This window comes from Musca autumnalis, unplaced genomic scaffold (genome assembly GCF_047663935.1).
Source record: "Musca autumnalis isolate F117 unplaced genomic scaffold, ASM4766393v1 scaffold_1, whole genome shotgun sequence".
Lineage (NCBI taxonomy): Eukaryota > Metazoa > Arthropoda > Insecta > Diptera > Muscidae > Musca > Musca autumnalis.
In genome coordinates this window covers 252946093-252961825 of record NW_027411644.1, presented here as the reverse complement: position 1 = coordinate 252961825, position 15733 = coordinate 252946093, and the positions used below count along the sequence as shown (strand labels likewise).

At 39.4% G+C, this 15733-nt stretch overlaps 1 protein-coding gene across 3 annotated transcripts in view; it reads right to left on the bottom strand.

Annotated features, from left to right (window-relative positions):
• Positions 1 to 15733, bottom strand: part of sba (six-banded) — a 762450-nt gene that overhangs the window by 20209 nt on the left and 726508 nt on the right. For all 3 annotated transcript variants that reach the window (XM_073960711.1, XM_073960712.1, XM_073960713.1), the window contains one exon: positions 12 to 4012. In XM_073960711.1, coding sequence (XP_073816812.1) covers positions 12 to 4012 — 4001 coding nt within the window. The remainder of the gene's footprint in view (positions 1 to 11; positions 4013 to 15733) is intronic.

Below are 15733 nucleotides of genomic sequence, written 5' to 3'. Positions count from 1 at the left end.
CCCTAACTTACCATATCACTGCCACCACTACGATGACTTGGTGGCCTTTCCGGACTCCTTGGACTATGCGTTGTTGTATCGGGAGGGCTTGCTGCCGAAGAACGTGAACTACCACCACCCACAGATGTTGCTTGTTGCATAGCATTGGGTGATGTTGTCGATGTGGCTGCCGTTTCCAGAACAATACCCACTGGATTATTGATGACTTGATTTAAATTCTGTTGATGTGTTTGCAATGCCTGCAATGTAACCTGATGTTGGGTGGTAGTTGTTGTGGCATTCAATTGATGATGATGCTGTTGTTGCTGCTGCTGATGCTGCTGTTGATGGTGATGATGATGCAACTGGATAGTTGTGCCATTGTGCTGTACAAAGGTAGTCGTTGGCGTTGTCGTGTGATGTTGCGTTGTCGCCGGCATCATAAGACCCATTGGTGTGGAATAGATTTGTCCAATAGGACTTAGTTGACCATTACTGCCCACAATGAACTGTTGTCCCGTGGCTGTGGAGGAGATGAACGATTTACTGGTCTGAGGTGAAGTGGCACGCAACATCATGGTTGTAGTGGCTTGTGGTGCTGTCAAGAGATTGGCTGTTGGCGTACAGCCACTGACATTTTGTATTTGCAGTAGGGTAGAATCGGGCCCCATTACCAAACCTGTTGTGGGCAATATCAGCTGTTGACCTATTAGATTCATGGGCTGTATGATTTGACCATTTTGTAGAATGATCTGTTGTGGTTGTGTGGTGGTGGTTGTGGCAGTGGCGGGTTTACTCACCACAATGCCTTGAATACCGGTGGAGCCTAACTGAAATTGTTGGGAGAAAGCATTGGCCGTCGCGGTGGCTGTAGCAGGTGTGGTGGCGGTAAGTTGAACCACCTGAGGCTGGGCTTGGACAGGGGTAGCATGTTGTTGTTGCTGTGCTGCGGTTTGTATGTTCAGGGTGTGGGGTTGTATCAGTGTTGCTGTTTGATTTGTTATTTGATTGGTGGGAGTTGGTGAATTTTTACGTTTCTTTGTACGTCTCTTAAGATCGGCTGGAGAGGATATAATAATGCGCTGGGTTCCATCGGGTTGTTGTACAATCTGCGAGACAACTTGGTTGTCTAAAGTGGTAAATTGTTGTGTGGCCTGTGCAGCCGTTTGCTGTGCTTGTTGTGGCTGTATGACATAGCCACCATTTGGCAAGGGATTCAAAACAACTGTCTGTTGACCCAAAACATTGGTGTTATTTCCGGTCGTTTGGGCTGTGATCAATTGATTTCCGGCCGTTGTTAGTATAGACTGCGTACCAGTGGCGTGAATTATGTTTGCGCCAGGATTGTTGGTGGTTGCCGTTAACACCTTGGCGGCAGCATTGCCTGTCAAAATATTTTGTCCTGGATTTAAAATAACCGTTGTAGGCTGTAGTGAGTTTGTCGGATTGGCGGTTGGTTGCGTGGCTGGTTGGCTGACAATGAAGCTACCATTTGGTTGTTGTTGTAAAGTGGCCGTTAATTGTCCGGTGGTGTTAAGGACATCGGCGGCGCTTTGTTGAATAATTAAATTGGCGCTTGGTGTTGGGTTTTGCGAAGTAGCTGTCGTCGCATTGCCGTTGGCAATTATCACTTGCGGCTGCTGTTGTTGTTGCTGAGGCACAGTTTGCAAATGTGTCTTGTTGTTCGAGGAGGGCATAACAATAATTTGACCCGTCGATGTCATAATAATTTGTGAGTTTCCGGAATTGTCCTGGGCGTTACGCAATAGCGGTTGTAGCTGCAGCTGGCCAAGGGGTATGGTGGTTGTGGTGGTCGCACTGGTGTTGTTGCTGTTGTTGTTTGTTACAAGTTTTTGCATTGTGGTGTGTAGTTTTTGGGCCATAGCTGCTGTTGTTGTTGTGGCATTAGTGTTAATATTCCGTTGGCCTGCAACTGAGGAAGTGGTAGCAGTGGTTGTGGCCATTCCACGATTGCCAGCAATCGTTGTGGGAGTGTTACGGTTATTGTTGGTATTAAAGATTCTTTGTTGTTGCTGCTGCTGTTGTGGTATTTGATTGACATGTTTTACCTGTCGTACAATCCGCACTGGACTCTTTTGACAGGTTTGCAGCTTTACTTGCTGCAACTGTTGTTGTTGCTGTTTGTTGTGCTGTGCTATTTGCTTTCCAGCACTTTGTGGCCTTGGTGAGGGCATGGGTGATCCCGTGGTTCTACTTTGCAGACCCGGTTGTTTAGTGTTTGTTCCATGGTGCTGCTCCATGTTCGCTGCTGATGGTGAAGGCGTACAAGAACGTGGACTTTCATTACTGGTGGAGATAGCCCCCACCTGTTCGGGTTTTTTATTAGCCTCCTTTGCGTTGCGTTGTATGTCTGATGTAGATCTTGGACCACCCACTGTGCTTGAAGGAGATTCTTGTGCGGGGGGAACAAATTTTATTGCCGTCTTATGGGATGTGGTGGGACATGGCATCAGCTGTTGACATTGAGTTTGAGGCTGCTGAATATTGACTGTGGCCAATGTTTGATTTTCATGCGTTTTTATATCATAACTGAGAGAAATAGCTGATAATCGCGGCATATTACTTAAGTTTACCGAATTTTGTTTATTTTCTTCTTGCAGAGTTGCTGCCGTGGTATTGGTAATTTGATAAAATCCTCCATTTGGAGTTTGGTTGCCTAAAAGCCTCGTTTCACTTGCAGTGTCCACCACTTGTTGTGGTGGTGGTTCAATCACAGTTTGTTCCATGGGTTGCTGGGTATGGCTGGCCATATCATCACATGTTTGTTCCTGATCTTCATCTTCTTCGTCGTCCTCTTCATCATCCTCATCATTGTCGTCATCTTCTTCCTCTACTTCGCTTTCATGGTTTGCATTGCCATCTTCATTATCTTGGGCATGTTGAGGTTGAGGTTCCTCAATATCTTCATTGGTATTTGTTTCCTCGCCTCCCCCAGTTTCTGTGGATTTCATTTGTCCACCATTGTCACCCAGATGTTGATTTCCTTCAAGTCCAAGATCCATTCCCAAATCTCCTTGAAGGAAATCCAAACAATGTTGAGTAGTTTTCAAGTGTAACAAATCTTGGGTGGCTTGATCATCATCATCGTCTTCTTCATCTCCCTCCTCTTCCTCATTATCTTCCATGTCATCCATGTGACTTTCTGCGAGACCATTATCCTCCAAATCATTATCCTCTTCATTAATAGCACTGGCTGGATCCTCATCTTCTTCATCATCATCTTCCTCTCCTTCCCCCTCATCATCACTATGATCGTAACTATGTTGGTGGTGATGATGATGTTGGACATTCATCATTGAATTGTGTACCATTTCAGTTTGATGTTGCAAATATCCATTTAGATCATCCTTGAAGAGACATGGTTTCGTCTCTTCATTATTATTAAATTCCGAACAATGGTGTGGATGCTGTTGATGACGGTGGTGGTCCTGTTGTTGATGTTGGTTTTGATGATGATGATGGTGTTGATGTGGACACATATTTCCATCCGACATTGTTTTAGTATTTAGCTGTGACCATGGAGTGCTGCCACTTTCAAGATGTTGATGTGTGGTCGACGCCATCATTCCATTATCTTTGCACCATGGCCTGTTTGGATTTTCCATTGCCATCATATTGTTATTGTTAGTGTAACAGTTTGTTATCGCAGGTTGTGGCCGCTGCTGTTGATGATGGTGGTGGTGATGTTGTGTTGCAGCCGAATGATGATGGTGATGTAAATGCTGTTGTGCCTGTTGTTGTTGTTGCTGATGTCCTCCACATTGATGATGTTGCTGGTGATGATTATGTGAATGGTGATGATGATGTGGATGCTGCTGCTGTTCCATGTTGCATGACGGCATCATTTTGTAATTCTGACTAGCACACTGATGTCTTGCAGCTGTTGCTGATGATGTTGAGGCAAACATTGAATCGGAATCTATTGTGGCAGGTGGCATAACGTCTAAACAGTTGTTACTGTCACTCATTGAAATAGACTCTGTATTGGCAGCTATTCGGCGGCGTTTGACATCTGAAAAGAGCGGGAGGAAAGGTAAAGAGATGATAAAATAATGAAAATATAGAGCTTAAAGTACGCCATTCAACGCTAGAAGGTGGCATATTTGGAAACTTAGAAAATCATTTAAAATCTGTATAATGAATAAACATATCTAATAGGAAGGTAGATACATTGCTTTGGAAAATTTGATGTGTGATAATATTATGTTGCATACTTAGGGGACATTAGAAACACCTAAATATTCAAAATATAAAAGCTATTATAACAAATATTTGAACACAATCCCCCATCCCTGCGTTGTCTTAACGCTTGCACAACAAGGGACGGACAGACAGCAAATACACAAACTACCCTCAGAGTGAGAAGTGTCATGCAAATTCTATAGAATTTTGCATAAAATTGCATGTAAATATGCAAATAGTATAGACACAACCAAACCAATGGTGTTGGAACACCAGCAAAACACATGCATGCACGCATTTAAAAGCAAATTACTCTATGTATGTTGATGTTGGAGATTTATTTTATTTGAAAATTTTCTAGAGTTCAACGATAATAACACCTAACAAAAGCTAAAAACATGCAGGCCGGTAATACCACCCCGAAATTAACAACAACAACAACAACATCATCATCATTAGTCAGGCATGCTCTACACTTGACGTGTCAATAGACACGCAACTAACCGTGTTACTCCAACTAAAGAGCTCTGAAGGGTAAGTACTGCCTGCCTATGTTTTGGGTGCGGAATTCAGTGTTGTTATCCTTTAAAGTTATGGTTTGTTGTAGTAATAAATGCCAAAGTACCGGCAGCAACATGCAACACGCATTTGAATAGTACGTGTTGTTGTTGTTTGTTTAAAAACTATTCATGTGTATAAATTCACTTGTATTTGGTGGCTTGTGGCATGCATACGCTTCTTTTTATTGTTAAATTGACATATCATAATCGGTCGGAAAATATATTTTAATTTTTCATTTTATTTACAGTGGTTCGGGAGTGATGGAAAACCGGATTCTATGGTAATAAAAAACTGGGTCAAAGAGTTAAAATTCTGCACACAAAGATCACACCATATAGATAGAGGTTCCCACTTTCCATGTAAGCATAGTCTAGGCATTCAAACAATGATCCCAAAACAATTATAACTTTCGCCAAAGACATCCATCATAACTTTACTTCATCACAACTACTTGAGGATAACCATAAGAAGCAAATCGTTATGATTATATCAAGGTCTTTGACACTTAAATTTTTCAAAAAGTGAAGTTAATCGAAAGTTACCTCCTGATTATTACTTACTTCGGGTCATACATTTTCCAAAAGATTAGGTTGTAAATTTGTATTTATGTTTCTTAGGGGATAGAAACCCTGACAGAAGACTTTCCATATACGTACATACATATATTGTATGTTGGTATAGCCAGACATAAAGCTAAGTACAAATGCATTAAGGCTACGACTCCATTTGACCCAAAACCTTATATATGAAATTTTATGGCGATCTTACTTACTTACTTAGCTGGCCCATTACAGAACACTTGTTCCATAGGCCGAAATAAGAAAATATATCCATTCCTCTCTATTTGTTGCTTCGCACTCTGGAATACTGGAATCTTTCGAAGAATTTTTCTCTCAACCACACCAAGCACTGCCATGTCTGCTTGCGCAAGTACCCAGGTTTCGGAGCCATATATCAGCACGGGTAGTATCAGTTTTTTGTAGAGCGTTATTTTTGTTTGACGAAATGTGGCTTTGTTTTTAAACTGCTTACTTAAACCAAAGTAGCATCTGTTGGCCAATACAATTCTTCTTTTTATTTTTATTATTTTTTATACCCTACACCACTATGTGGGGAGGGTATTATAAGTTGGTTTTGGCCAAAAAGTTTGTAACGCATCGAAATAATGGTCGTAGACCCATACTTATATATACCAAAATGAATGTCTCGACAAGCTGAGTCGATCTGGCTATGTGTGTCCGTCCGTCAGTCCGTCCGTCCGTCCGTCTGTCCGTCTGTCCATCTAAACCTTGTAATCACGCTACAGGTCGCAATTTTGATCGGATCTTCACGAAATTTTGCATGTTGATGGGGGTCCCGGAGGGGAAGAAGTCTATTGATTTTGGTGATGTTCGGATAATATTTAGGGGTCGGAAAGGGCAAAAAACTTAGGTGAATAAAAAGACAACGTTTTTTTCCAAAGCGAATATCTCAGCTTCTATATGGGGTATACCAAAAGCAAAACCAGACAATTAAAGTAGAAAATATCACCTTTCTAATGATGTAAAGTAGGTGCTCGTAGGTGATCAAACAACGAAGATATCACAATAGTAGCAAATAAAACTCCAATTTTCATTTTTGCGATTTTAATTATATTGACGAATATCACAGCTTTAGTTGTAAAATTTCCAAAAGCAAAGCCTGACTATGAAAGTAGAAGATCCCGTCTTTACAATGATGCAAACTAGGTCGGTAACCAAATGACGGAGATATCGCAATAGTCGATAATGCATCCCATTTTCCGATTTTTTTGTAATCACGCTACAGGTCGCAATTTTGATCGGATCGTCACGAAATTTTGGGTGTTAATGGAGGTCCCAAAGACAAAGAAGCCTATTGATTTTGATGATGGTCGGATAATATTCTGGGGTCGGAATGGGCAAAAACTTATTTGGAGAAAAGGTCTACGTTTTATTTCAAAGCCAATATCTCTGATTTTTTAAGAGGTATATCCAAAGCAAAACCAGGCAAGGAAAGTAGAAAATATCACCTTTACAACGGTGTAAAGTAGGTTGTCGTAGCTGCTCAAAAAACAGAGATATCGCAATAGTCGGTAATGCATCCCATTTTCCGATTTGTTTGTAATCACGCTACAGGTCGCAATTTTGATCGGATCGTCACGAATTTTTTGGGAGTTAATGCGGGTCCCCCATAGGAAGAAGTCTATTGATTTTGGTGATAGTCGGATAATATTTAGGGGTCGGAAATGGGAAAAACTCATTAGGAGACAAATTCAAAGTTTTATTCTTTGTGAATATATTGGCTTCTAGTAGGAGTATTCCAACGGCAAAGCCTGTCAATGGAAGAAGAAAATATTACCTTTACATTGGTGTAAAGCAGGTTGGCGAAGGTGGTCAAACAAGGGAGATACCACAATAGTCGGTAATGCATCCAATTCTTCCATTTTTTGCAATCAAGCTACAGGTCGTAATTTTGATCGGATGGTCACGAAATTTTGGTTGCTTATGGGGGTCCCAAAGACAAAGAGGCATATTATTTTTGGTGGTAGTCGGTTTATATTCCCTAAACGAAATGTTTACCAGTGAAAAGCTTATGCACAGGGGTAGTGGTGTAGGGTATCACATGGTCGGTCCCGTCCCGACTATAGCCTTTGCTCACTTGTTTTATTATTATATTATTTTTATTATTATATTATTTGTTGTGTTTACGGAGGTGACGAGGTAAACGAAGTCTTTTACTACCTCAATATTATAGGAACCAAATTCCACAGTCGGTCCGAGCTCAATAGACGCATTGCGCGTCGACACCATCAACTTGGTTTTCTCACCGTTTACCGCCAGACCAACTTTAGCAGATTCTCCTTCGACCTTTATAAAGGTATCAGTTACTTCATTTACTGATCGGCCCATGATGTCTATATCATCAGCATAAGCAAGTAACATGTGACTATTGGTGTAGATTGTGCCACATCTTTTGACGTTTGCCTCTCGAGCATACAATCTTATCTCCCTTCTTGTGGACGGGGCACAGGATACTCATGTTCCAATCGTCGGGTACTCGTTCTTCCTGCCAGATGGTGCTAACTAGCTGATGAATACACCTTATCAGCGTGTCGCCTCCGGTTTTGAACAGCTCGGCTGATAAGCCATCGGCCCCTACTGCCTTATTATTCTTTAGCCGATTTATTGCTGTCCTTACCTCATCTTGGCTGGGCGGTATACATTCAATACCATCTTCTGGGATTGGGGCTGTGGTATCTTCGTCGTCTTCGCTGCTATTGGATACCAACAGATTTGAAAAATGTTGTTTCCATATCCTGAGTACACTATCTGTATCAGTTACCAAATTACCTTGTTGGTCTCTACATGAGGATGTGCCTGTACCAAAGCCATCAGTTTGATGCTTGACTCTTTGGTAGAATTTTCGGCCTTCATTCTGGTTCCTGAACATCTCGATTTTTTCACACTCCCGCTTTTCCATCCCTCTCTTTTTCCTGCAGAAAAGATGTTTCTCCTCTCTCCTTTTCTCTCTGTATCTCTCTCGTGCGCTCCGCGTTGCTACGGATTGTAAAGTAGCCCTATATGCCGCATTTTTCTCTTCGGTGGCAGCACGACACTCCTGACCATACCATGGATTCCTTGGTGGAGGTCTCTGGTATCCAAGTATGGATTTTGCGGCTTTTTGTATGGAGTGGGCAATGCTTTGCCATTGCGCTGATATGTTATCGGGATGAGGAGTGCTTTGATTAAGCAATTGGGCTAGTTGAGTGGAATATGCTGTGGCTATCTGTTGTGATTGCAGCTCACCGATGTCTAACTTTCGTGTTGTGTCTGTTCGTACTTTGTTTGCTACGTTTAAGCGGGTGCGTACCTTTGCTGCAACAAGGTAGTGTTTGCGCCTCGGAACGATCGTACATCCAACATGCTCGATGAATGTCTTCCATCTATCACAACATGATCAATTTGATTTCTTGTTTTCTGATCTGTAGATAGCCAGGTGCCCTTATGAATTTCGAGATGATTAAATCTGGTACTGCTAACTACCATGTTTTTTGCAGCTGCAAAGTCTATCAGCCTCATACCATTGTCAGATGTTTCACTGTGGAGACTGAATATGCTGTGGCTATCTGTTGTGATTGCAGCTCACCGATGTCTAACTTTCGTGTTGTGTCTGTTCGTACTTTGTTTGCTACGTTTAAGCGGGTGCGTACCTTTGCTGCAACAAGGTAGTGTTTGCGCCTCGGAACGATCGTACATCCAACATGCTCGATGAATGTCTTCCATCTATCACAACATGATCAATTTGATTTCTTGTTTTCTGATCTGGAGATAGCCAGGTGCCCTTATGAATTTCGAGATGATTAAATCTGGTACTGCTTACTACCATGTTTTTTGCAGCTGCAAAGTCTATCAGCCTCATACCATTGTCAGATGTTTCACTGTGGAGACTGAATTTCCCAAATTGGGCCAAAGATATTCTCCTTTCCAATTTTGGCATTAAAATCGCCCAGAATGATTTTAATGTCATGGGCAGGGCAACGGTCATATGTTTCTTCTAAGCGCTCGTAAAATATATCTTTGATCTGTTCGTCCTTTTCTTCAGTGGGAGCATGAGCGCAAATAAAGCTGATGTTGAAGAATTTAGCTTTTATTCGAATTGCAGCAAGTCTTTCATACACTGGGGTGAAGCGTGATACCAGATGTTTTAGCCTCCGACTAACTCCGAATCCGCAACCAAACTCATGCTTTACGTCATGGCAGCTATAATACAGCGCGTCACCTCTAGGTGTTGTTGTGACACCTTTCCCAATCCATAGTATTTCCTGTATGGCAGTAATATCGGCCTTGTACTTTTCAAGTACGTCTGCCAATGCGAAGACTGTTTTTCTTTTCTGTCGTTTTTTCATAGTAGGCTGTTTTTTCTAGAGGAGGGTTACTAACCCGAGGCCCAAACCCAAGTTTCTAACGTTCTTATGGGTGAACGCGCTGCACATGTTAGCTCACTACCTTTAACGGGTGTTAAAGGCAGTTCCCCAGGTGACACCACGGGGAGGTCAGTGTCCACTTGGGATGAAAGAGGGACCAAGATAAATCCTGGGCTTTGCCATGTTAAAACTGGTCAGGACCGTCGCTTAGTATCTTCCATCCCATACGTTTATGGCGATCGGTTAACGTTAACCCATGTAGAGATCTTTGTTTGTTTGTGTCAAAAAAGACTTAAATTGTACTTATTTCAGCGAAAAGGCACTTTTTTATTACTTTTTAAGAGAAATTAACAACTTTTTATTCAGTAAACAAAAAAGCAATAACAAATGCATATTAGGGCTACAAAAAAATGGTGAAAACTATTGTAGGTCCGTAGAACTTCAGGTATGGAAAATTGGGTATATAGGTCTACGTTTTGATATAGCCCCCACGCAAAGTGACTCTTGACTCGTCAACGTTTTAAGGAATTTCGATAGTATTAGTCCCATTTGACCACCGAATTCGTTGTAATTTGATATTTTGTGCTTCCAGATGATAAAAAACATGTCGTTTTGATGTAGGCTTCATGGAACAGTACCTCCAGTACTATGAGGTTAACAGTGCTAAACATTTGACATAACATTTAATAGATGCCGATTTCCCGCTGATGATTTCAACTTTGAGGAAAATGTGTTTTATTTCACAACTACGGAGAAGCGTTCAACGATGTTTCTATATATTTTTTTCTTTTTAAAAGTGCGACATTTTATATGTTGTTTCATTCAGTTTTTCTTTTATTAAAGTGTGTTATGTATTTCTTTGGAATTTTGTATGTACCTATGTGTCTTTGTTGTTTTGCCTTTTTTCTATGCCCTTCAATAAAAAACACCACTATTTATAAATGTTAGAAATAGCCAGTGAGCGCTTGCTGAGAGCAAGTGAGCATACATTTCAAGTTGTTTCACTTTGACATTTGCGCTCCCTTGCTCTCAGAAAGCGCCCAGTGGTGCATGTGTTTGTATTTTTTTTTTGGGTTTGTATTTGTTGCACCCAAACATATATTTGTTTGCAGGACCCAAACATATGTAATGTTTGGAACTGCTTGCAATCAAATATATGTATGTTTGCTGCAAAATATGTATGGGCATTGTAGTTTCAGAATTCGCAAAAACTTCCCAGGTGTAAGCACCTTCCATTTAAATTTGGTACAAGAGTACCGTGATATGTAAGATTTTATCTAATCATAAAAAAACTCAGTAAGTTTTTTAAAAAATACTACCCAATTAACTGTGTAAAAATTTATTGTTGCAGATGAGTTCAGACAAGAACCAATAACAATCTCGGCATTTTAAACTGATGTTTTTTGGATATTTGGTATTTATGTAACGGACCAACAGAACATAAATCAACTTTTATTTGTTTTATTTTAAATTACAATGGAATCGATAGGTTGTTATTGTCACATAATATTTTCCTACGTAAACCCTGTAATTTATGATAGGATATAGGAACGTGACTATATGCAAATGTTTATTTTAATTATGCCGCAAAAGATTTATAAATTGATAAGGTATGTTTTTTACGCCCGTGAAAAAAAAAAAACACACACACACAAGGAGAGGTACACGCAATCTAATAACACTGTGCAACATTTTTGTGCATACAACTTCTGCCAAGTATTTTATGAAAGTAGAAATCAAATAGGGTGCCACCGTGGTGCAATGGTATGCACGGTTTCGGATTGTATGGCCTCATCTAAACGTGGTTAAATATTGAATTTTTAAAGAAAATCGGGGCTTTATCTTTGAAACCAATACGAATCTTGTTTCGACTTCTGCATCAAACTTGTAGATAGATAAGAGCAATAAGAAAACTCAAACTCAAATTTTATAATATATCTAAAAACTCCATAATTTGTATATTTCACAGCGTATCTCCAAAACTGTTGTATTTTTCTTAATGTTACCTTTGGGGAAAATGTTCGCTGGAATGCAATACACAACTCTGTAAAATGATTCTACAGCGTTGTTTCTAAAGACTGCTAAGTAAACTTGTTATTAGTCTCTGAGATAAAGGCCCGATCACATAACATAAAATCCGATCCAACAACACAAAATCCAACTAAGTTTTTTGTAGTTTTAAAATGTACTTTCAGAAAACGCCCACAAGAAGTTTTTTGCTTGCATTTCCAGTGTTGCACAGTGTAATCAGAGGATAGGAGGACGTGCTTATTTGCATTTTTGAGAGTATGACATTTTAAGAGAATATGACATTTTTTTCTAATATCAAACAAAATATAAAACATACAGTGCTTCAGTATTGTGCTAAAATTAGACTTCAATTTCTTCCAGATAGGAAGGAGTATATTTATGTACCAGTTAAAGTACCAAACAGTAAAAATGTATGTATGAATAGACGAATGTTATGACATGGTTGGTATACAGCGGCTGTCGCCATTGTCATTGTCGACACGTTATGTTATGTGTGTTGTTTTTGTTGTTGATGTCGTTGTTTCTGGTGGTAAGGTGAAATATGGCTAAAATGCAAATGATTGTGGCAGGACATATGCTAAAACAGAACTTTTTGAACAACAAACATTTAACTGTCTAGCACGCATACCTTAGCTTCCCCCAAACCACCATTTCACCATACATCATCTAACGGTTTTGACTTCTATTACCATGGAACATAGAAATCACTTTTACTCCAACAACGGCTAAAGACACTTCAAAATGACGTCGTTGAAATCGTCAATAAAATCATAGTCGTCTGTGCTGTATTGCAAAATGTTGAAAATGTTATTCCGCAGGTTTCATGCATTTGCTTTTATTGTTGCGGATGTTTCGGTTTTACCTTAGTACGTACAGACAGACATACATATGCATTAGGATTATGACTTTTTGAACTGTTTTCTCAAAAATAATTTCCTTTAGCGCGAATGAATGAACTTTTGTCTATTAATGCCAAAAATAACGTTCTTTCCATTTAATTAGTAAAAAAGGTCAAAGGTAAAAGCTAATCAAAATATGATACAGGAATATGAGGTTGTGAAAAAGTCATGACCCTAATATACATATTTCAATATATCGATGAGGGCGATGGTGCTGATGACGATGATGATGTTGTAGTATAATTGATTGCTTTTGTATGAAACCCCTTTCTACATTAATGGGTTTTTCGCCGTACATCATCCGTTTTCATCTTCCCCCAACAATGGCCAGGTGAAGGCAGCGAACTGAATTAATTTACTATCCGTGAATGTTGCTATGCCAGAATTAACTTTCGGTGTGAGTTCACATGAAGACATTTTTTTCATTTTAGAGGTGGGATTTATAAGTTTAGGTTGGTTGGTTGGACATAAATGATCTATTAACATATCCCTAATTTTAAAATTATATACTATTTTCGTAGGTTACACAAGGATCCTTCATATATTTCAAGAATACAATTCGGACGGGGATTTTCGAACATTCAGGGCGTAATTGAGAGAAGTATAGAGAATAAAATTTAACAAATGGACCTAAATATTGAAACATTCCAGGAAATATTGGCTTCCTCTAGCAAAACAATTCTTATGTTTACTGTGAGATTAAAATGAATTGAAGTGCATAGAGTGCACCTAAGCGGAGGTGGTTCTTGAAGGAATAAACAGACATAGTTCATATTGCATATGGAACTGAGAGTCATTAGTTTAGATAATTATTGGACTAACCAGACATTTTATTTGGACATTTTATTTTACTCCATTATGTCAGGAAGCTTAGACATGCCCCGAAAGACATTATAATACTGTAAATAGGATCACAAGGAGTGCCTTAGGTAAAATTTTCAAAACTAGCCTTGAACCGCCTCACTTACTTCATTTAAGCGAAAGCTTGTGAAGAAGATAACCGTAGGTGTTGTCCGAAGTTTGGAAGAAACTACGATGTGCAAAGTTTCGCTCCAAATGGATATTCTATTCGAAGGTTATCGTGCTTATCAATCATTTTAGTTGAGAATAGGGGGGTTTTACGAGCTTTTGAGGCAATTATCTCAGCAAGTAAATACTTCCCCGGAATTGACGTATACCGTCGTAATATGGACCGCGAAGACAACCTGCTGCAAAACATTTCAAAACAATCCGAGTTTTATCCTTTCACTGTACTTCTGTGAAAAATTATTAAAGTTTTGTGTAACCGAAGAAGTGGATCGATACGGTCCAATTTTGAACATGACATAAGTTTGGTTTGGTTGATCCCTTTGTGAGTGCGCTCCAGCTGACCCGACAGTAGGATGAACAGGGCTAAATCGATTCAAAATTGTCGGAAACGGATTTCGTCTTTGTAATTTTCCGGGTAACATCACAAAGTGATACTTAAAGTGATAGCAAAATTTTCAGCAGAAGCGGCGGGATTACCAAAATGGAACCCGGCGGTGTTACCAAGGGGAATACCAAATTGGAGCCCTTAACGTGTTAACATTTTTAGGCAACGAACCCCCTTTGACTTTATTCATGTTGACTGATCCGATTTTAGTCAAAAAGACAATCATGTGCCATAACATCTCTCCAGTGGATTATGTACCATCACAGCTTAGCATGGACACTGCAGCTAATGCCTTGTGAAACAAAAAATATTAAAAGAGAATTTCGACACCCACTCCTCTCTGATAAATGGTCAAAGTGATCTTGATTTTAAAACTATGCCAGGTTGCTGATTTCTTTCCTCGTTATCATCAAAGATAGTTGTCGAGTTGCCGGAGTCCGTAAATGGGATAGTGCACACTATCCCCACACATATCAGTCGAGGGGTTATAGCCCAGTCAAAATAGACACTGAATTGGCAAAAATGCCCACAAAACTGAATTTTGGTGGAGGGCGGGGGTTTGTCATTAGAAGCAACGACCTAAAAGTCCCCATCGCACAGTGGTTCCGCCCGTGGACAAAAATCGAAAAATTGATGGAGACAAATTTTATTGCGATTGAATTTTTTTTTTCGAAATAGTCTGGCTTAATCCCATTGTTGTTGTTTTATTATTTTAAAACAACTAATTTATTAGTGGAGAAAGTTTGGCATTGTTCGCCAAGGGGTAAGGCAAGGAAGACTTTTTATACCCAAACATCAATCGTCAGCTCGAAGTATAAAGGCCCCCACTCATTAGTCAGTCTGACTGCCAGCATTTATGGTAGTATGTGTAAATTTTTGAAATTTTGAGAATGTATGTGTGAGTTTTCCAAGACTGATGAAAATCAAAATAGTTTTGATTTCAAAATGAACCCCCATCAGTCTGGGTGAATTGTGTTTATTTTCAAATTGTCAATAAATAATTTTGAAAAACAGAAAATAATGTTGGTGTTGGAACACAAAAAACGTAGAATTCATTCATTTTTGTAGGAGAAATTCAAGATTTTTAGACTTGACTGATGATTTGTGCTACACACTTGTCAGTCACACATACAGAAAGGGTTCATCGGACTGACGGCACAGACTGATAAATGAGTGGGGGCCTTAAAGGTGATCAATGAAAAAACTTCAAAGAGAAGTTTTTCTTTGGCAACCTAACACAACTCCGACGAAAGTGTTTGCGATACAAAGCAAACCTTTTTCCACTGCTATGAGTCGTTTAACAAAATGTCGTTGGTAGCTTGTCGCAGCCAAACATATAAACGGTGCCTGTGTTCTCAAATCGAACATTGGTGGCGTCGTTTTTTACTAGGATAGCTAATACAATTTTGTTTTTTTTTCAAAATAGTCTGGCTTAATCCCATTGTTGTTGTTTTATTATTTTAAAACAACTAATTTATTTTTCCAATTTGAAATAAATATTCTCTAAACATATCAAATTTTTAACATCCAGCATTATTTTTGTAAATTTACAATTTACTGTAAAATCATTTACTGTAAAATCATCAAAATTCCGAAAATCGGGATGTACGTTTATATGGGAGCTATACCTAAACTTGGACTTATACTGAATATTTTTTGCAAGGAAGTATTTTGCTCACTCAGAACTCAAAATGCAAAATTACAGCCAGACCGGTTGGAAAA